The sequence below is a fragment of the Zophobas morio genome, unplaced genomic scaffold (genome assembly GCF_036711695.1).
Source record: "Zophobas morio isolate AGI-343-1 ecotype UQ-CSIRO unplaced genomic scaffold, CSIRO_AGI_Zmor_V1 ptg000006l, whole genome shotgun sequence".
Lineage (NCBI taxonomy): Eukaryota > Metazoa > Arthropoda > Insecta > Coleoptera > Tenebrionidae > Zophobas > Zophobas morio.
Window position 1 is genome coordinate 2,405,269 of NW_026972111.1, and position 24,342 is coordinate 2,429,610.

The window sequence follows — 24,342 nt, forward strand, 5'->3', positions numbered from 1 at the left end:
CACTGCTACATCTTAAACTTAACATCAATAATCATATGAGACACAAAGATATTCACTCGTATAATACACGTCACAACGCTGCACTTCTTCCAAATTTTGTGAGGTTAAAAAGAAACCAGTCATTCAATTATTACTCTGTCAAATTTTACAATAAATTATCAGAAAGTACTCAAAATCTTGGTATAAAGCAATTTAAGAGACAAATATCAGATTATCTCATCAAAAATGCATTTTACAATCATTATGAATTCCTCAGTGTTACCTCAGTAATTGTGCCCCCATCCAATGTTTTGACTTGATTTTAAAGTTATAGAAATCCATATGTATGTAATGTGCCTTGTATTGAATTTGTGACTTGTACAACGACTTTTGTTAGATGTACTAATAAACATTATTATCATTATTATCATTATTATCATTAAGTGCATTTCAATAACACCCTGTTAATCGAAATAGATTCAAATAGGTGTTTGATTATAATCATGAGTATGACTTATGCGATCTATTAATCACAGCACAACTTACCTACAATAAAAAAAAACTAAAATGACATTCTACATCAGATTTTATTCAAAAATGTGTCATACAAATTCACATTAACATGCCCCTGTATGCGCCACTTTAAAGTTCTCGTCGTGAGTTATGTTTTTGTGACAATCAAACGCACACTGATTTTGGTATGTTTTTCCATCTGAACCACACACAGGTTTATATATTTCGTAACAAAGGCAACTCATCTGTGACGACTCTTGCAGCCACACAATAAACAAAACAAATGTTACTAAGACAATTATTTCCAGTTTGGATTTTAACAGAAACATTGTATCGCCAAAGCTCGCTCTTCACAAAATATTAAGCAAGGACAACAAATAGCGACCTTTATTTACCTGATAACGTTTTATGGGTTCTAAAAACTGATAAATATGTATATTTGTAAAACATTTTTGGCAACAAGCGGCACTAACTGGACTTACGTACCTAAATACATAAATTTAATACTGACTAGTATTGAATATTTTCGTTCGGTGCGTATCAATTTAGCTCGAAATCCTCCAAGGCCCAGACCTCCTCTCTACTGTTTGTTATTTCAATGGCGCACCCACCCGTCATTGTCCATAAAGTGCACATCCACGGCACTGCACCCAGTGACCCGCGGGCTACCAACCGACAATCCCGGATTCGAGCTCCGGTCGTGGTCATTATAACCAACAAACAACGACAACACACCAACAAATAAAAAACACGGCTTACAACCCATGCCATGGGAAAAGAAAGTCCATTGTTTTAAAATCCGCAATTATTAATAGATCTGGATGAAGAAACCACAGTCATGTGTATCGGGTTTTTTCTTGTAAAAAGTCGAGAGATGATCGATTTGCTTTCTATTAGGTTCGCAGCATTTCACGATCAAAACGTTGTTATGGACGGATGAGAACCATATACAGAGCCGTAAAACTGTATTGGCTCATATAAGTGTACGGTTCGGGATTGATTAATAGTTTGTGTAAATCACAACGTGTCGACACATGGACCAAATAAAAAGGTACGAAGTCGTAAATCAAACGAGCCGGAGGATACGAAATTTTCCGGTTTATTGTCAACGAGGAGAGGTTGTTGCGAGGCGAGCTGACGATGATTCGTGTGTTAATGAGCTTTTAGAACGAAGCTACAAGCACGTTGTTTTCAAATTTCTGGAATTATAGTTGGTACAAAATTGTCCAGTGTTTTATTTCGATCGCTGGATTTCTATAGTATCAGTACCTGTTTTGGAAAATTTATCCGGATATAGCGATCAACATTAGTGAAGTGTGAAGTTACAAAGAAAATTGGTAGAAGATCTTCAACATATATACATTATTGTTTATGTGGTTAATTGATTGTGTATTTTTAACCTCAGTTCCTGCAAATTCTTGACAGATGTTTTGCCACCCGGAACAACATAAAATTCCGCTTTAAGAAAACAACAAACAGCCTTGTTTTGATTGACAGCTTCACAGTGGCCACTAAATTAGCCAAAAAAATTATTTTAATTAATTACTATCAATTCGACCAGAACGGCGGTTTAAGGCTTGATGAATTTTCAGCAATACTGGCTTTAACGTAACACTAATTTATTCAACTTTAGGTTTTTCAAGAGAGATATCATAATTTATTACTACCAAATATGTAAATTAAAGGCGAGTGGTGCTATTTTACAAGAATTCCAACAAAAATTTCCAGACTTCCATTTTATCGTTGCTGATTTTTACAACATCGTTTAGAAACACTGAAACTCGAATATGTTTTATTGTACTTTAGGTGCAAGGAAAGTTCTGTCGAAACAACTTTCGACCAAATTTTTCCTTAATATACGTATAGTCATCTTTTCGCAGCAAGCAACACAAAACATCTTAAAAATGGAAAATTTTTCTAAATTTTGTAATTAAACTAAGTCCTTCGAAATAACGACCAATAAAAAATAATGTATAGCGTTTACTTTCAACATTATAATACTTAAAACATAGTTCTGACCTCGAATTCACCATTTGATATTTTCAGTACCTATTTTATTTTTGAAATTGATATGCCCCACCCACCCACCCCATCTCAATTGTGATGAATTTTTTTATTCGTCGTGGGACCGAGGGGTGGAGCTTAACCGCAAAGTTCACATTTCTGTACAAGAAATTACGGAGTGAAATATGTTTGAAGCATTATCGTAGAAACGTGGAATGTCGAAACTCTTTTGAAACATTGAAAAATTCTTTAGTAAAACCACCAATTTTACAGTATCCAAATTTTACAGAAAGTAACACTTGTATTTTAAAAACTGACGCTTCTTCCATTGCATTAGGAGCCGTATTCATTTCTTTAAGTCGGATTTAATATCATTTCAGTAGTATGTTATTTATGTTTATTTTTCATGGGACTAAAATGCAAAAAGAAATCACTTAAAATGCCAGGGCAGCGAGCATGTGTAGATGTTATTAAAAATAATTCACTGTTGTCCCTGTTGCAACTAAACTCCGCCCTTCAGCTCACGATGAATAAAATATTCATCACAATTAAGAAGGGGTGGGTGGGCGGGGCTTATATTTGGTCCATTTTTTCTTAATATACGTAGTTATCGTTTCGCAACAAGAAATTGACAATATCTTTAACTATAATGTTGTTGAAAAAAAAAAACGCTATATATTAAGAAACAAAAAAAAGCGAGCCCCACCCACCCGCCCGGATTTCAATTGTGATGAGTTTTTAAAGGCGGAGTTTAATTGTAACATCAATATTCTTCAAAAAATTCTACCCTTTTAAAAACATATTTCAGATGGTTATTTCTTGTAGAAAAATGAGGATTTTGCGACTAAACTCCACCCACGATGAATAAAATATTAATCACAATAGAGAAGGGGTGGGTGGGCGAGGCTTATATTTGGTCAATTTTTTCTTAATATACGTAGTCATCGTTTCGCAACAAGAAATTGACAATATCTTTAACTATCCTGTTGTTGAAAAAAAAACTATATGTATATTAAAAAAAACAAAAAAAAGTAAGCCCCACCCACCCGCCCGGATTTCAATTGTGCTGAGTTTTTAAAGGCGGAGCTTAATTGTAACATGAATATTTCTCTAAAAAATTCTACCCTTTTAAAAACATATTTCAGATGGTTATTTCTTGTAGAGAAATGAGGATTGCAACTAAACTCCGCCCTTCAGCTCACGATGAATAAAGCATTCATCACAATCGAGAAGGGGTGGGTGGGCGGGGTTTATATTTTGTCCATTTTTTCTGAATATACGAAGTCTTCTTTTCCCAACAAGAAAATGACAATATCTTTAACTATTTTGTTGAAAAAAAAAACTCTATATATTAAAAAAACAAAGAAAAAAGTAAGCCCCACCCACCCGCCCGGATTTCAATTGTGATGAGTTTTTAAAGGCGGAGTTTAATTGTAACATCAATATTCTTCAAAAAATTCTACCCTTTTGAAAACATATTTCAGATGGATGGTTATTTCTTGTAGAGAAATGAGGATTTTGTAACTAAACTCCACCCTTCAGCTCACGATGAATAAAATATTTATCACATTTGAGAAGGGGTGGGTGGGCGGGGCTTATATTTGGTCCATTTTTTCTTAATATACGTAGTCATCGTTTCGCAACAAGAAATTGACAGAGAAGCTAAATTATAAGAAAAAATCTATTTATTATTATTATCAATTGTCGTTACTAATGATGAGAAGGCTTGAATGTGCTCACTGCCCTCGTATTCTAAGAATGAGTTTCCAAAAATCTACAAAATTATGATTATAAATGATTCCAAACAATTTCGCTAAAACGTTTTAAGTATTTCTGAAACTAAACTTTAAAGAAAGGATATTTAGAAAGCGAGCATTTTCAGTTTTAATTTAAAAAAAATTGTCCAAATTTATAAACTTTTCAGCAAAATGTTTTGAGCCGTTCTTGAGAGACGTCATCCATTTTTTTGGGGGCGGTAAACGGATAAATTTTGATTCACGATTTACCATGCTTATGATAACCTTAAAACGTTTGCATTTTGTAATTTTAGAGCATTCGGTTTTGCAGTTTCAAAATTAAATTGCAAAATGTTATCATACATTTTTGATTTTTTTTTAAATCTGGATGTTTCGGGCAAAAAATCAACACGGATTCATAAACTACATGTAAGAGTATGCTATTTTATAAAATTTAAAGCAAATCTATTGTGTACAATTTTGAAGTGACGTCATCACATTGTTAGTAGGACGATTAGATAGGCATAGACGGCCAACAGACCGCCAGACAATCAGACAGACAGACGGAAACGGGAGACCTATTTTTCGTACTCCAAGGGTCATAACAAATCGAGAAAACGTGAGAGAGTAGTCATTTGTCTGGTGGAATGTCTCTAAACACCAGAAAAATCATCATAAGTTTGAACACTTTGAGAACTTCTGTAAATTTTACGTTACTTTACTGAGGGCTACAAAATTGTGTAAAGAAAAAAACTCAACTCGAAAATGCTGAATATCTTTCATTGTTTCGACTAATTGTTTTCACTAGTTTTTCTAGTTTTCAACAAGCAAGATCTAACTTTCGTTTGTGAATTGATTTATGACAGTATGAAACCAACATGTGTTCAACATCACACAGCATTCTTTGATATAATTACTAATGAACACACGGTATAGGGGCTATTTATGTGAAAAATCCGACTTTAAGAAAAAATAACGGGCATTCATTTAAAAATTTTATCAAGTTGCCATTGAATTTTCTTTTTTTTTTTTAAGTATGTCCGCTCTGAAATTCAAATTTATGATCGATGACAGCTATGTTATTATTATTACGCCATCTTTGCATCATGTTCTCTTTCTCTCGCTTGTAGGTTTAGTTTTTCTTAAAATCTTGCGTTTTCTTCCTTTATATTTTGTGTTTTCTCGCATAATTTGTGCTCTATTATCTATTTTCTCTAGTTTTGCCACAATCTTGTTCGTTGGTATCTTGAAATTTTGTCAATACGCCCCTGCTTCGTCGTGAGTTGCAAAAAAAACTAAATTTTTAACATCAATTATTCTCTAATTATTGTTACACCACGGATTTCAGAATACTTGTAGTTTATCAATTGGGATGAGTACCTATACCGGATGTCTGAAAAATAAATCTTCAGTACAATAACCATAACAACCAGTAGTCATTAATCGTTAATTATTATTAATAAAAAAAGCTGTTATTTTTTATTAGTAAATAAACCAAAAAAAAACATTTAATAAGAGATTATAAACTATAAACAAAAACAAAACCAACAAAACAAAAATCCATTAAAGCATAACCAACCAAACGCTAGAGAAAATATTCAAAATTCCTGCCTTGCGCATATAAGTAAGCTCGTAATGTTTCCAAATTTTGATCACTTTGTAAAAGTTAGTCATCAGTACTTGCTAAGATAAAACTGGTTTTAGCAATGAGCCCTATAAGGAAAGACAGGGTGGGTGGGCGGGGCTAGTATCTGCTAAGATAAAACTGATTTTGGTAAATGATATACCTTCTAAGAAAAGAGAGGGTGGGTGGGTGGGGCTGGTATCTGCTAAGATAAGTTTGAGTTAATTTTAGGATCCCGCTTTTTTTTAAATTTGAAGTAATATTGAGGTTCTAGGTATTCCTGTTTGAAAAGAATTTGACAGTGCTTTGGAGCCTTTACTGTCTTTTCTCATAATAATTTCATTAAATTTTTTTAGAGGGTATGTCATTTGCCAAAATCAGTTTTATCTTTTCAATTACTAGCCCCACCCACCCACCCGGTCTTTTCTTCGGAGGTATCTCATTTGCCAAAATCAGTCTTGTTTTAGCAGATACTAGCCCCGCCCACCCACCCTCTCTTTTTTTCGAAGGTATGCCATTTGCCAAAATTAGTTTTATCTTAACAATTACTCTCAAGTGAAAATTTCGGTCAATTGCCCACAATTTTGGAAATTTAACTAAAGGCATTTTCTTATAGATTTCGACCTCCTATAATTTTTCTTGAAATATTTTTTTTGGCAAATGACATACCCACTAAGAAAAGAGAGGGTCGGTGGGCGGTACTAGTACGTACTAAGATAATATTGATATTACCAAATGACCTGCTCTCTAAGAAAATGAAGGATAGGGGATATATCATTTGGCGAAATCAGTCTTATCTTGGCAAGTGTTGACCCCGCCCACCCACCCTTTATTTTCTTCGAGTGTATGCCATTTAGAAATATCAGTTTTATCTTAGCGAGTACTAGCCCCGCCCACTCGCTCTTTATTTTCTTAGGGGATATGTTCTTTGGCAATATCCGCCTTATCTTTGCAAGCACTAGCGCCGCCCACCCGCCCTTTATTTTCTTAGAGGACTAGTAGCTACTAAGATAAGACTGACTTTGGCTAATTAGATCCCTCTAAGGAAAAAGAGGTGAAGTTAGTACTTGCTAAAATAAGACCGATTTTGTCAAATGACGTATCCTCTAAGAAATTTAATTAAATTATTAAAAGAAAAGACACTAGAGGCTCCAAAGCACTTTCTAATTCTTTCCAATCAGGAATACCTAGAACCTCAAAATTGTTTTAAATTTTTCAAAAAATATCACGGGGTGCTGAAATTAACTCAAAAACAGGCCAGGTCAGAATTTTCCAAAAACAGAACACCAAAGTCTTTCAAAATTGTTTTAAATAATTTACAAAAAAAATTTCCATGGGCTCCCACCATTAGTACTAGCACCTGCTAAGATAGAACTGATTTTGGGAAATGGCATACCTTCTACGGAATAAGACTTTCTTAGAGGGTATGTCATTTGCCAACATCGATCTTAGATTAGCAGGTACTAACCCCGCCCACCTGTCTTCTATTTTCTTAGAGAGATCTCATTTGCAAAATCAGTCTTATCCTAGCAGGTGTTAGCCCCGCCCACCCACCCTCCCTTTCCTTAGAAGGTATGTCATTTGCCAAAATCAGTTTTATCGTAGCAGGTACTAGCCCCGCCCACCCGCCCTCCATTTTCTTAAAAAAAATTGAAACATTATCAAAACAGAAATGTTGAAATATTGAGGAATCGAGAACTTGAAAAATCGAGAAAGCAAAATACAAAAAAATCTTAAAATCGAAAAGTTGAAAAATCTAAAAACAGAAAAATAAAAAAAAAAACAGATCTCGAATAATCAGAAAATCTAAAATTTAAAAAACCGAAAAATTGGAAAATTGAAAAATCGAGAAATCTAAACAGTCTAAAGACGAAAAATTAAAAACTGAAAAATTTAACATTTAAAAAAGATGATAAATAGAAACTTAAAAATCGAAAAATTGAAAAATCCTAAAACTGAAAAGCTGGAAAATTGAAAGATTGGGAAGCCCAAAAGTCAAAATGGAAAATTAAAAAAATCCAAAACCTAAAAAAAAACCTGAGAAAATGAAAGATCGAAAAATTCGAGTACTGAAAAAATAAAAATCGAGAATTCGGGAAATATTAAAATCAAAGAATCGAAACCTCGAAAAGTTAAAAAATCGAAAAATTGAAAAGTCGGAAAAATTTAACATTCAACAAATTGAAAAATTGAAAACTAGAAGTCAAGAAATCGATAAATCTAAAATTTAAAAAATTGAAAAATCGAAAAACCTAGAAATCGAAAAATTAAAAAGTTGAACAATCGAAAAATTAAAAAACCGAAAAATTGGAAAATCGGAAAATTAAAAATACAAAAATTAAAAAATCGGAGAATCAAAAAGTGATAAGTCAAAAATCGAAAAATCAAGAAAAAATGGGATAATTAAAAATCGAGAAATCGAAAAATCGAGAAATCGAAACATTGAAAAATCGAAAAATTAAATAAATTTTATCTTAGGAGGTACTAGCACCACCCACCCACCCTCTCTTTTCTTGGTGGGTATCTCATTTGCCAAAATCAGTTTTATCTCAACATCTACTATCCTCGCCGCCCACCCACCCTCTATTATCTAGAGGGATCTCATTAGCCAAAATCAGTCTTAGCTTAGTAGCTACTAGCTAGGATGAGAGTGATTTTGGCAAATGAGATACCCAATAAGAAAAGAGAGGGTGGGTGGGCGGGGCTAGTACCTGCTAAGATAAAACCGATTTTAGCAAATGACATACCTTCTAAGGAAAGGGAGGGTGGTGGGTGGGCGGGGCTACTACCTGTTGGGATAAGACTTTCTTAGAAGGTATGTCATTTGCCAAAATCGATCTTAGATTAGCAGGTACTAACCCCGCCCACCCGCCTTTTGTTTTCTTAGAGTGATCTCATTTGCTAAATAAGTCTTATCCTAGCAGGTATTAGCCCCCCCCCCCCTCCCACCTTCCCTTTCCTTAGAAGGTATGTCATTTGCCAAAATCAGTTTTATCGTAGCAGGTACTAGTCCCACCCACCCACCCACCCACTCTCTTCTTAGTGGGTGTCTTCATTTGCCAAAAACAGTTTTATCTCAACAGCTACTAGCCCCGCCCACCCACCTTCTATTTTCTTAAAAAAAATTGAAACATTATCAAGACAGAAATGTTGAAATATTGAGGAATCGAGAACTTGAAAAATCGGGAAAGCGAAAATTCGAAAGATTGAAATATTAAAAGATTTAAAAATCGGAAAATCGAAATACAATAAAATCTTAAAATCGAAAAGTTGAAAAATCGAAAAACGGAAAAGTAAAAAAAAACGAGAAATCGAATAATCAGAAAATCTAAAATTTAAAAAACGAAAAATTGGAAAATTGAAATCTAAACAGTCTAAAGACGAAAAATTAAAAACTGAAAAATTTAACATTTAAAAAAGATTAGAGGGATGTCATTAGCCAAAATCAGTCTTAGCTTAGCAGCTACTAGCTAGGACAAGAGTGATTTTGGAAAATGAGATACCCACCAAGAAAAGAGAGGGTGGGTGGGCGGGGCTAGTACCTGCTAAGATAAAACTGATTTTGGCAGATGACATACCACTAAAAAAAGAGAGGGTGGGTGGGCGGGGCTAGTACCTGCTAAGATGAGACTAATTTAAGTAAATGACATACCTTCTAAGGAAAAGGAGGGTGGGTGGGCGGGCGTGCCCAGTACCTACTGGGATAAGGCTTTCTTAGAGGGTATGTCATTTGTAATTAAGTTTACAAATTTTGATGAATGGTTTACCATGCTTCCGGTAATAACCTCAAAATATTTTTTCACATCGTTCGATTTTTGCAAGTTTAAAGTTAAATTGTAAGATATTGTTATATAATTTTGATTTTTTCTCAAAAATTTGGATACTAAAAGGAACAACTCAACACGGATTCATAAATCACAGATACAGATATAAAATTTAAAGAACATTTATTCGGCAGAATTATGATTTTTTAGGGAGCCCATAAACGAACAAATTTTGCTTAACGATTTATCGTGCTTGCTATTAGCTTAAAACGGTTGCAAGACTTCAAGCATTTGGTTTTACAACTTCAAACTTCAATTGTAAAATAAAATTTTGAATATTTTCGAAAAAATCTGAATGTCTCGGGTAAAAACTCAACACGAATTCTTAAATCACACATGCGGCAACATTTTAAAATGACCTCACAGTTTTTTAAGGGGGCATAAACGAAAACAACTTAAAAAAAGCACTGCTGCATTCAAGATTTTTTCAAATTCGTAAAAAATAAAACACTAAAAGCTCAGAAGATTGCTTCAAGTTCATCTAGCAACAGAACACTAGAGTGCTTTAAATTTATCCGAAAATAAAACATCAAGGGACCTAAAATTAACTGCGAACATTTTAAAAGCAGGATTTTGAATACTTTGACAATTTCTGATACGTCAAACTTTTAACTGCTATCTCGATTTTTGCTGATTTGTACATTGTTGTCAACTGGCCACCCAATTATTATTAAAAAAACACCCACATGTATTATAGTTTGTGCAATTGACGTAAACCAACGAACTGTCCAACTTTACTTCACCGGATTTTTCACTCATTCCAACGTATCTCGTCTTTAGCATCTCATTTTAATAAGCCGAAGCTCTGGTGATGGCGATGGCAGTAGTAGTATTGACTAATTCCGGGCAATATCTTAATTAGTCGTCTATTTGACGTTGAAAAACTAACGCCGGATTTTTTCAGTCGGTTTCGTTCGAGTCCACGCTTTTTCAGCTCTAGGCTAGTCATAATTTTCGAGATTTCAGCGGCTCGACCGAGGAGATAGACTAATTAAAAAAACTAGTTTTGTGAAATAGTGTAATGTAATATCACCACCCACAACGTGTGTTGGCGAGCGACTTTGGCTCTTGTGGCGGGGGATGGAGGGACGACGTGGACGCGAACCCGGCCGCCTTTGATTGTAATTGTACCGTATTTAATGGCTTTTAGTGCACAATTAGAGATATATGATATTTATTGCGTCTAGTTTACTATAAATAATGACCGACGAGCTAATTGATGGGATGGGATTGAGATGTTGCTTTCGGTGGCTAGGAAACTGGAGGTTTTTGTTCGTAGTACCTATCTGAATTTTTTTTCTTCAAACACTGGTGCAAAACCGCAAAAAACGGTTACAGATTAATTTTGGTTATTATTAATAACGTAAAGTACTAACTAATAACTAACGCTTATCTCGGAGCGTTCAAAAAGTGCAGTTCAAACCCCAGCCTGACTCATTCATTACAAACAAGCGCAAAGTTTTTTCTAATCAAGAGACATAATCACGTCATTGTCTTTTTCGCATTTTTGCGTGCGTCCACCTCCTCGTTCGCACAATCTAGTCGGGGGCAAAACGTCACGTCGGTCCGAAGACGTATAATAAAGAAATAATTACGTCGAGGACGGTTCTGCATGTAATTTAATTAAGATTCGTCGGCAACAAGTAAAACTGGAATAATATAGAGAGGTAGGTAGGTAGATGGATTATGGTTGTCGGCGGCGGCGAGCGGCGATGGATGTCCATATACCATACCTACGATCGCACCAGAGATAACTTCATACGTCGTCCATTGAGCGTATAATTTCGTGCGTGCACATTCCGCAGCATCCCACTATTCTGATCCTTTTGCTGCACAATAACGTTCTCGAGACGCTGATGGTGAGTATCTCATACGTGATCTAAGCACTCGTCATTACTGGCGAGCACGTGTGTCAAATGCAGAGACGTAACTGAATGTAGAGGGACGTGGTCGTGAAGAATTCGACCGACAGGAAAAATGGATGCGAGAGACGGACAACAATGCGAAAAATAAAGAAACTGACTGAAATTGAAGCGTTACGCATTTTGAACGTGCCATTTTTCACATATCTTCAGAAAAAAAACTGTTCGGATTATAAAGTTGCTTCGGAACAATAAACTTACCTACTGACAGGACCGTTAGGTCTTTCCTGGTATACTGTCATAACCGGATAATATCAATATTTATTGTAATCGAGTCATCCTTGATACCGAAAAACGCATGTGCATGATTAACTCCATAATTGACATTTGACAGTGTTTTGACATTTTTGACAAGCAGAGTTGTTTACGAACATGAAACATAGTTTCATCTAGTGTACCTAAATGTTTAATATAATGATAAGAGTAGAGCAAACACTGACAAGTGACAACAATTTCTGATCCAAAACAAATGCCAAAAGGTCAGTGGCGTTACTAGGAAAATTTTAAATGGGGGCTACTATTGAATTAACTCAAGAAATTTTGAACAACGAAACTGTCACTCTTTATTTTTTTTTCATCCTAATTTCTTTCTTCATGAGTTCCAAAACCTTACCAGTGCAAAAATTATTATTTTTTAAATAATCTCTCAAATTACAAAATATTTGCTCTACTAAAATGGCTATCTTGAACGCGTTCTCTGAAGCGTAATGTGAAGCACCAGTTTTATATTCTTTTAATGCCACAAATTTTGCATAATTTTCATTACAATTCTTCTTAGAGACCAAAGCAACAAACATTTTTTGTGTAAAAACTGTACAAAGCTTTTTTTTCTCTCAAAGAAAGTTCTTTTTTCTTCAAATTCCAAAATAAAGCTAAATTTTCTTTTCCTTTAGGAACATCGTTTTCTTTTCTGTTATTACTTTTAATATATGTAACTCAAAAAAAAAAAGGTGTTATTTTGTTGATTTCGTAACTTGAGTTATTTGAAACGTCCAAATATTAATAATAATGTGTTTTTCCACTAGTAGCATTACAATGGCTAATTGTCGACTTGTCTAGAGGTCTGTAATTTGGAAAATTGTGAACCTTGGTCAATAATGTAAACGTGAAGTTGGCCACCTAATGTGACAACTGTCCACAACTGTCAGAAAAACTGAGACATAACCTGAAAACGATCATTTTGGAAAATTTGCTTTTAAATTATGCCCTGGAATGATTTCCAAACCCTGAATTGATTATAAATTGAGGATAAATTGGTGAAACAAAGTTGATGAAGTTGATGGGAGTGAAAATGAAGTTTACGGGACTGAAACTGAATCATGGTTCCGATTTGGTTTGACTTGATTTGCCGTAGATGAGCTTTGGACGATTTCGGCGATTTTTTTTTATTGAAGATCGAGCCGTCGTTGTATCCTTCTGCTATGCTGGAGGATTTCCATTCCCCGTGTCGCTTTAACGATAAAAGGTCCATACATTTTTCAGCCAAATTTGTCGCGGTCGCGTAAGTACGACGGAATGAGGAGGGGTACATGATGGTTCACTTTACAACATTTTTCACACAAAAATTTATTAAAAACGGGAAATATGGAGGAAATTAAAACAAAAGTTCTGGACCATTTCTGGATTGTCAAAAAATAATAAAATTCCAAAGCTTACTAAAATGACGTGAGTACACATTTTTATTGATGCACTTCAGAAAAAACATTTTGAAAATTCGCAAACCTCAAATGGGCTACTAGTGGAAAAAATAGTATATTAACCACGTTTGTGAAGCCAATTCTAGACCTCGCGCTTTAGAGCCCTCGACGCTGCGCGTCTCAGGTTCTAATTTGCGCTCGGTCTAGAATGTCTGTCTTCACAACCTTAGTTAATAATATACTATTATTGCCCAACAGCTCATAAGAACCTATTACAGAGCAATTGATACAAACTAAAGTATTACTAATACAAAAAAAAGAAAAGTAAATAAATAAGTAAAAATAAATATACCGGATACCTGAGCCCGCATAAGTCTAAATTAGGAGTTACTTAACAAGTAGAAAACAGACGAAAAAGATAATATAAAGTAATAATAATAATAATAATAATAATTCTAAACATAAGTGATAATTAATAATTACTCTCTTGTCAAGATACTTAAAGCTAAATACTTAAGATCTTTTAGATTTATATTAAAAATCTCTCAGTTTGTTGTTAAAATTACTACACATAACATTAACCGCCAGGCGATAAGAAAACCTTACCTCCGGCAAGCAAAGAAACAATGGTAAAGCAAAATGGAAACAAAGACGAACAGGACAACCAGAACGCCACCAGCCTCAATAACAACTGGAAAAAGGTAGAACACAAAAAATCGAAGAAACGGGAAACCATTGTAGGAAATGCTAACTCGACCGACATCAAAACTGTCCCAAGAAATGCGTATGTGTATGTTAGTCGATTGTCAAGTGAAACGACTGAAGCAGACCTGGAAAACTTCTTACGCAAAGATTTTCCGGAAAATAAATGCGAGTTACTAAAGAGCAACTTTCCAACTACTCATGCCCGGTTTAAAGTGACAATAGATTTTACAAATCTTGACAAAAGTAGAAACCCTGACGTATGGTCAAAAGGAGCTCAGATATCCCGATTTTTTCATCCGAGAAAAATCATAAACCAGACAGGATAAAAGATCGTACCCCAAACCATCGAGAAGACAATGGGCCGTATGAATAAAAAGAAGCAGTTGCTCGTGAGCATGAGTACGAAGTATGAGCACATGCTTAGAGTAAAAAGTACGAGTATGAGCACATACTTCAATCAGTATGAATAAACTAAACCTTTTACTTAAGAGCATTTGCTTCTTACTCTGGAGCAAACGCTCATATTCGTTATCATCATAAAAACACCCATCGATAGCTTATTTCCTATAAGAACGACGACCATGAAGAGATTATTTAAAAAACCACAATTCGCTATCCATGATTTTCATTTAATTCGGTTATAATCAGTGCATTGTACAGATGAGTTCGTCAAGTGGCTGTGAATCGCCGGGGTCCGGTGCTGGGAAAACTGCAAATTCCCAATTATTTATAGTCCGAGAAATCGAAAAACGACCTGAATTACTATCAAAATCTCAGTTACCAAACGAAAAAGCAAAAAAAGAAAAATCCTTACTGGAGGTGGTGGAATTGTATGAAGTCCACTTAGGGTTTCGCATCAGCCAACAACAGTTGAAGAAAAAAATTAACAATATGAAATCGCGGCTCAAGAAGAAGACCGACAAATAGAAGACCGGAAACAAACGCATTACTTTGCATGAGTGGGAGAAGATCTTGTATAAGATACTTGAAGGAGATGATAATCCAACAATCAACAAAATTCCGGGTAGGTACCTATCGCATCTGTGTTTAATACACATAATATACCCTTTTACATAATAAACTCTATAATTCTATAAAATAACACTTTTTGTAGAACCTGCTGTAGCAGGTATGGCGAAAAGGGCACAAGAATGTGAGCCCAAACACAGAGAGGAAAAGAACTGTGAAAAGAGTAGACGTTCTCCCGAGCCCAAGAAGTCAAAACTTTACAACTACGAGACTGAGGAAACACACAGTTTAACCACAACGGAACTACAAAGACTTGTGTTGTTGGAGCAACTAAAAACCGCAAGGATGCAAAGAGAGTATATTTTGAAGAAAATGGAACGACTGGAATAAACTGACAGTGATAATATGTGTATTATACCAAATAAACGATATTTAACAATGCATATTCAACTCTTTTTGTTTGTTTTAATTAAGAAACGTCTTCTAATAAAGGTGACGTCTTGGGCGTTGCAAGTCGCTTGTACATTGATACTGGGCCATCCTTTTCTATTGATATATTCATCCCCATGACGACCTGGTTTTTCAATTCTAATATGGATACAATCAATGACCCCAATGACCCCCGGAAAGTGATTGACATTTTGCCAGTCTTCTAAAGCCTGCAAAATATTTTGTTCAGTGTGAGGAAATTTGATCCATGATGAAACTTTTGCTGTGACCCTTGTTGTGACAAATGTAACTACTTTTGATACTGTCGACTGATGAACGCCTAATTCTTCTGCTATTCCTGACTGAAAACCGGAATTGGCCAAACACCTCAAAAAAATTTTCATTTTCATTTTTGGCGACAAAGCACCTCCCCTGGTTTCAGTACAATCATTTAAAAAGTAATCTGCTAACCAAGTAACATTTTCTGCAGAAAATCTGCAATACGTGCTATTAATCGTAATATACTTATAATGACAAGGTTTTATAGTCACCTATGTTGGTTTCCCTACGCTCCTTATAATGTTTAGTTTTTCGTAGAACAACCATGTCTGCCATTTTCCGAAATACTGTTCCATCCAACAGAAGTTGCGTCTCCTTTATAGCAGACGCATCAATTTGTGAGCAAGTGCTCCATAGTGTAAGTAAACGCTCTCTTTTATTCATATCATTTGCTCAAGTGTAAGCAGCTACTTCAAATTTAGAGCACTTGCTCAAGCTCCAACACCAAAGTATGAGCAAAACCGTTTGCTCACTGTTTTATTCATATATAGCGAAGGATATGCTCCAAAAACAACGAGTACGAGCAAATGCTCACTTTTAATCATACGGCCCAATGACGACTCGAGCCAGCGCTTGAGAATATTGAACTTTAATGTAAGGAGTTTACGCAACAAAGTTGACGAACTAAATATATATGTGTACGAGTTGGATTTTCCTGAAGTGTTGTGCTTCACTGAGTCATGGCTGTCAACAGAAGAAGTAAACGAACTTCGATTTGACGGATATAAGGTCGGAGCTTATTTCTCCCGTTCTGGACAACGGGGGGGAGGTGTTATTATTTTAGTACGTAAGGATTTATTCTTTGGGGAGATTAACGTAAAAAATTTGCACGTGAGAAATTGTTTGAAGTTTGTTGCATCAAACTAAATTTAAGCAAATGTGCAATTACTATAATAAGTATTTACAGGTCTGGAGGAGATTGTAGGGCTTCTATGCTGCAACTTGAGGACCTGTTGAAAAGGCTTCATAAACCGGCTACGAAAACAGTCCTGTGTGGGAACTTTAACATTGATTTCCGGATAAACAGTAAGGACAAAAATTTGGTTCTTGATACTGTATCACCATATGGTCTAGAACAATATGTCTTTGAACCGACCAGAGTTTGCGGTAAGTCAAAAACAACCATTGATAACATCTTCCTATCGAACAATTTCAACAAAGCCAGTACTCATATCATCGAAAACGATATCACAGATCATTACGGGCAGTTGCTCCAAATCAATGGTTTAATTAATAAATTAAACGACAATAAAAAATGCATATTTATAAAAGAAATTTCTCAAAAAAAAAAAAATAGAAAAATTTCAGAATCTGTTACCATCGGAATCATGGAGTGACGTTTATAACAATTCGGGACCAAAAAAATTCCAAAAATTTGTTCAACTGTTTGACTGCTATTTTGATTTGGCGTTCCCAAACCAAGAAAAAGAAATCAATATAAAAAAACCATCCACCCAAAACCTTGGCTTAATAATGAAATTATTACCAGTAGCCGAAGATTACAAGATATGCATAAAATCACAAAAATTTACCCTAACACTACAAGATCATTCAAAATCAACATAAAATTCTAGTCAAAGAAACAAAAAAAGATTATTATGACAATATTCTAAAAACATCGATGAATATAGGTAAGGATGCTTGGAAAATAATAAATTCGCATCGTCCTAATAACAAAATAAATAATTTACCATACACATTACAAAACTCTGAAAATGAAAATATAACAGGTTATTTAAATGTAGCAAATAGTTTCAATTCCTTTTTTATTAATGCAATACAGAATATACCAAAAACTTTTAAAAATACCCGGAATGATAACACAAATAGACTACAAAATATTCCATTTAATAGAACTCAATGTTTTTAGATCCTGTAGTAATACCAGAGGTATATTACATTATTTCATCTGTGGCTAATAAAAAATCGAAAGGACTAGATGGGATACCGTATTATTTATTAAAATATGCTCCTGAAACCACAATAGCTGTGTTAACAAATTTAATAAAAAACTTCATTTAGTACGGGAATTTTCCCAGATGAGCTCAAAACAGCAATAATTGTACCTATACATAAAAAAGGTAATACATCAAAAATGAATAATTACAGACCTGTTGCATTGTTGTCAATTTTTTCAAAAATTTTTGAAAAGGCCTTTTATCGTAGATTATATTCCTTCATAGAAAGACACAATATTCTAAGTGACAAACAATTTGGTTTTAAAAAAGGAGGAAGAACAGAAGATGCTATTGTGTCAAAGTTAATGGATATATTTGATTCTTTAGATGATAAAAAGAAAGTAGTAGGGATATATTTTGACCTAAGCCGTGCATTTGATACTTTGAATCATAACCTCATATGTGATAAACTAGAAGCATACGGAAGCAGAGGTGTAGCTTTACAATGAGAAAAAAATTATTTAACAGGACGACAACAGGTGGTAAAAGTTACTTACAATCAGAGACACTATTTATCAGCCATTAGCACCGGCGTACCTCAGGGCAGCATATTGGGCCCGCTCCTTTTCATAATCTTTATTAATGATTGTATACATTCCCAAAAGAACTATTCATTACGACTATTTGCAGATGATTCATCCGCAATTGTTACATCTAATGATATAGCATCCTTAAGTGTTCATGGAAGTAAATGTGTTTTAAGTATGGAATCGTATTGCTCTAAAAACTTTTTATCTCTGAATAAAGACAAAACATCATATTTGCAGTTTTCGGCTTATCCTAGGCAAAAAAACTTTAGCGTATTAATTAAATCCACTACAGCTTCAGTAAAACATAATAATGTTGTAAATTTTTTAGGTATGACTGTGGATGAACATTTAACTTGAGAACCTCATATCGATATAGTAGTTAAAAAACTGACTAGCCTGTGCTTCTGTATAAGGCAGTTAAAAGAAAACGTAAATGTGTCAACACTTACGAAATATTATCATGGATGTATAAACCCTTACCTTTCGTACGGAATTATGTGCTGGGGCAACTCTGTATTTGTAAATAGAGTTTTTATTATGCAAAAAAAATTCTTAGATTGATATTTAATCTACCACAAAGAGGTTCATGTCGTCAGCTTTTTATAAAACATAAAATATTAACAATACCCAGCATATATGTTTTGGAATGCATTGGATATGTAAAACGAAATCTACATATGTTCATGACTAATGGTGATATAAATAAGTACCAAACAAGAATGAGCCATAAATTATCTTACATTAGTACAACAAGGTCCTCGAGAGGTAGCGGTGAGACTGTACAATCATCTGCCAGAAAATATTAAAGTAATCAATAATGACAAAAAATTTATTAAATCCGTGAAAGTTTTGTTAACGGAAAAAGCTGTCTACTCAAAGAATGAATTCCTTACTATGTAGGTGTTTATATGTATGTTAGTACGTTTATATGTGCATCTCTGTTTTTTGTATTTTTTATATTATTATTTATTAAATTTGACAAGTCTAATGACTGCAATTGTACGCAGCCCTTACAGACAACAATAAATTATTATTATTATTATTATTATTAAAATCAAAACCGGCCCCAGCACACTCACTAACACGCAAAGACACTCACTATCACTAACAATAATAACTAACAAAATTAGGTCGTTTAATTAACACTTTAGGTATCTAACGGTAAATTAGGCATTTAAGGTAGTAATAAATGGGCGTTAAATAAACAGAATTTTTTAAATTCGGATAAATATATAAATTTCGCTGCAATGCCTGAAGTAGATATAAAAAGGCAAAAAACCTAAGATCCGAAGCCTATTAATAAGTTATATCCACTGGTCTCACATCCAAATTTAAGCTTCAAAGATTTTGTGATTGTTTACTCGGAACATTTTTTGAATTATTTCCCTTTTAGAGCTTCAATTTGATCCTTTGTTGATATATTTGCCAAATTTTTCCTTAAATTTTGCAAAAATTGGAGAATTAATGCCTGGAAATTAATAACAATCCCATTATTTTAGAAAATGTTTTCAGAACTATGAACTTGTATTAAGTATATTAATTATTACAGAATGGGAATAGAAAAACAACATTTTCCTGAACCAATCCAACAATAACAAATCTGTCGCTTTTCAAGTAATTTCCTTTAAACACCTATTCATCCAGCTTTAACGCAAAATCGCCTCTCTTTAACCGCATTAGCTGCACCATCCCGCACAACAACCATCAGCAAATTGCCATCCATCCACATTCAAGCCAACTATTCATCTATATCCACACGTAATGACTATTTTCGCTAACAATACGTATCTAATCCCACATTAGCTCTCCCAGCAACTTATTACCGAGCTTATCAAAAATAAAACCTCCATCTTGTGCAGCGCACATTTTCCCGTTTCTCGATTTCATACATGCACACCTGGCGCACCGCCACCACAAAACGAAACAGTGAAGAAGCGTATGGGAGTCTTGTAGTTTGTACGTGATCACGCGTGGAGTCCTTTTGATCACAGAGCGGCCACTCCATCTTGAGTAATTGCTTCCATCACCCAGATATATTAATCAAACCGTACAGAGGAGGCCGAAAATAATTTACGCACACATACATGCGGGATTGGAACACGTGACCGGAGTCCTGATATTTCTGGGTTCGTTTACAGGATGATTTTAATAATGGGCGGACGATGGTAATGGAAACGGTGTAATTACGGTGGAATTTTTACAGAAAATTCAATAAATTTTTTTAATCTTTCTTCCGATGTATAAACAAGCAATTTCAAGTGCTTGTTTATACATCGGAAGAATGTCACGTAGAAATTTACTTTTATTTGAATGAGTTTGTCACCTCAAAACAAGGGACTAAAATTATTGATTCAGCCACAATCGAATAGAAAGTTTTAAATATTATTATTATTATTAAAATTTTTATTAAATCAAGACGCGCGTATTCTCACCTTTTCGAGAAAGTGGGGTTGTTTTATTGTTTGTAAATTCACAGTTCATGTTAGGATTGTAATCGTTAACTGGTTCTAACACAATTTAACAGACATTAGATTTATTTAGATAAATCGCTTGCTAGGAGATTTCGTGAAATTCACTTAGTCTTTTGTTTATCAGGTTATGAATCGGCTTCTGGATGGTAATACCTACTTAAGTGTTACATTATAACACTCCTTAATTTCTCACACAAGGTTGCTAATAGTTAATAATGAACATTTTAATTTAACCTAATGTTTATTATGCTCTTTAGTCATAAGAATGAAATTTTTATCATTTTTCAGTTCGCACCACTATTAAAAAAAAACGAACCACCACAATCCAAGGTAATCCCCCAAAACTGAGCTAACCCTTAAAAACACACCCCTAAGAAAGCGTTTTAATAGTTCCCCGCTGCAAAGTGCTTCCGTTACCATTTCTTTTAATTCTAAGCGAATCTCGTACCGAAAGCCACTACTGACTAATGCCCGCGAACATCCCCGTCTCCCATGAAGTCATAATCTAAAATAATTGCGTGCAATATTTTACATCGTTCTTTGAGATCGCGGTCTAATACTGGAGGCATTAAGAATTTGAAAATCCGAAATCCTTTCTCATTCCGTATTTAATTCAGCTAAACCCCAATGGAAATCAGAATTAAAACGTAGTTTTCTTGTAGAACTAAATCAGAGCGTCATTTCCACCACAGCCGTGAGGCCAACACGCCGTACTCAATTTCCAAGACCAGAAAATTTTTTTAAAACAACACACATAATATCAAAGTAAACGGTTCACTAGTTCTGCACAATTTTTTATTTATCAAGAGACATACACATCCTTCTCGTGTCTTTCTACCTCTACAACAAAATCCTTTCTAGCTTTGTCGCGGACTGAATTTTCGGGTTGAAAGGTTTCCGGCCGTGGTGGAAATCCCTCCGTCCAATCGGGTTTTCCTCTCGACTCTTTCTTTTATTTAAATATCTCGCTTGTTTTATAATCTGTCTCTGTCTCTTATTCTTAAATCTATCACAATTCTGCGTGCGTTTTATCGTAGAACTCCGACAAATTACTCCCAGGTCGGTTCGGCGGCGGGGAAAGGGGCGGCGGCACGGGTTATAAGAAGAGAGTTGGGAGAGAATTTTCTGAAATTAATGTTTATAATTGCATTGTTTCTTGCACGGGAAAATATAATGGAAATACATTGATTAAGTTATTTGAGCCGCCGACATTCGTTCCGAACTAAAACTTAGTTAAATCGCGATCTTTATGGAAGTTTTAAAAGGATTCATTTAATTTAAACTTATTGAAGGGGTTTTTTGGGAGGATTTGCCGACGTGGGGTGCGAGAGTGTGGGTGGTGGCGTATGTGTTTGCTTGACCTGGAGGTGATTGGCTTAAGAGACGAGATAACAAGAAGTTTCTGTATTAGGAGATTCAATCAAATACACTGAACGTAGATAATCAAGTCTAGAACAAGGAAAGTCGCTATTTTGATATTTACGTTTCGTTTAAATCACAATTATCGTACTAAGTAGTTTATTTTGTAGCATAAAACGACTGTACGTCACTCTGGGATGTCAGGCCTTGGCAATATTCTGCTTATTAATAAAGATATCAACGTGAGATAAATGCGAAGTTTAGTGCTAGCTAGGCTAAATAGGAGAAAACAGTGGCGTCGTATAGGCGAGGTATAGTTGGAACACGGACGTAAATAATAACGCTTGTTTTCATATTTTTAATCTCACTTGTACGGGTTATCGTCGAAAATTAAAAAATTGTAAAATGAAATTATATTGTTTGCTTTAGAACGAATATAATGAACCTTTGTTAATCTAGTGGTTCCAGATCATCGTTCAAAATTTATTTGTGCATGCTCTCTACAAACTTTATTACGTTATCTCAATAATTGTTCAGCAGACACTAGTTAAGTTAATAATTTTAAGAAAAACAGAAAGCAGGATTATTTCAAGACAAATTAAAATAAGCTTTTGCTGAATGTATAATAGTATAAAACGTTATTATATAGTTTTGTTTTTTTTGCGACAATCTGAATGCCCAGGATAAAAACTCAATGCGGATTCATAAACCACAAATACAGGAGTATGCTAATCTATACTTATATAATAAAGCTGAAGCTTTTGTTTATTTGAACATGCTAATCTCAGAAACTATTGGTTCAAATTCAAAAAATCTTTTTGTGTTGGACAGTCCATGTATCATATCTACATATAGACTATATAACATCACGCTACGATCATGAGGAGCGAAGTAGCAATGAAAAATACGGAAAAACGGGAAAATTATTCCTCCTTTGACAGCTTCCGTTGCTTACGCTGCTTAAACGGTTAAAGTTACGTAAAAATCATGTATGACGAAATTGTTCCCCTCTAAAAGTTCTAAAGAAAAGTCCGCGACAGCATACGTCTATCTTTTAAGGTCGCGTCAGTATAACCTTTTTTATGGTTTTGAAATTTGTTCTAAAATAATAATGCTTTATCTATATTAATAAAAATGAATCGCCGAAATGTGTGTACGCTCATAACTTCAGAACGACTGCACCGAATTGGACGATTCTTTTTTTTTACGTGTACCTTATTGTCAGGACAAGGTTTATATGTAAGAAAATTTATAAAAAATAAGACGGCTAAAAGATAAAAAAAAATAAAAATGTTGCATGGGAATCGCCACTTCGAATGAATTTGAATAGTTGGCGTTCCTGACGGACCTTTCGCCTAACTGACGTGTCATACAAAACTATTTCTTCCGTGCGATTGTGAAAAAAGTATTATTGCATTTCAAATTGTTCTTTGTTTTTTCGTAGAAAAGAACGTCGTTTATTTTAAGAAAAGTCTTAGTTAAAGTGAATTTAGTTACACATTGCGAAAGTGTCTTATTAATTTTGATCTGCCATTTACCTATGTTCACTTTGTTGGTTTCGACAAAACTTCAAACTTTACCGTTATTCGAGGATTTAATTTGAAGTTTTCAATATTTTTAAATTCTCAAGACAAAATTTACAGATTTGATTGACTGTGAAAATAATTCTGTGTCGTTTTATGAAGTTCATGACAATGCCGAGAAGACGACAAGCTGACATAAGTCCACGAAGCCAAACAAATGTGCGACGAACTACCTAAGGTGCAAATCGCGATGATTTATTTCAAGGATAAGTCGGATACGGAAGTTGATCAGCGTTGTGCTCATAATCAACATCATAATCAAACATTGAAGCGAGACATTGGACGGTATGAATAAAACTGAGTAGATACTCATATTCGAAGTACGAAGTACCTACTTCATTATTACTCTCATATACCTGAGCATCTACCCGATGTACTGTGTATCTACTTGCAAACATTGTATCTCCCCGGACACAAATTGAACATTTACGCGTTTTGTCAGCATTTAATCTAAAAATGAGCATCGGCGTGCCAAATGACTATTTGTCCTTATAAATGATAAATTAAATGTAATATATTTTTTTTTCCTTAAGAATATAGAGTTAACAAAGTTAGTTGAGTTACAAAAGTCTCTTTTGCTCCACGTTGGCCACCAACGAGCGATTTTCATGATTTTTGTGAAACTTTGCTGGTTTTGAAATTGAATTTTCTGTCCTCGATAGTTGATGCTCAGCAAGAACCACGGGAAGGTCTGGAGCAGATCTCGCTAGGAAAGGAGAGGGCTAGGAATTGTTAATGAGGGATAGAATGTTATACAGTA

General features: G+C 34.5%; 1 protein-coding gene across 1 annotated transcript; it reads right to left on the reverse strand.

Annotated features, from left to right (window-relative positions):
* Positions 1 to 15,359: 15,359 nt before the first annotated feature.
* On the reverse strand, positions 15,360 to 20,174 carry LOC135123213 (putative nuclease HARBI1). The gene is made up of 2 exons (XM_064047707.1): positions 20,059 to 20,174; positions 15,360 to 15,837 (listed from the first exon to the last, which is right to left on the reverse strand). Exons 1-2 carry the CDS (start codon positions 20,172 to 20,174, stop codon positions 15,360 to 15,362), a joined length of 594 nt encoding a protein of 197 aa, XP_063903777.1.
* Between the last annotated feature and the right edge of the window lie 4,168 nt (positions 20,175 to 24,342).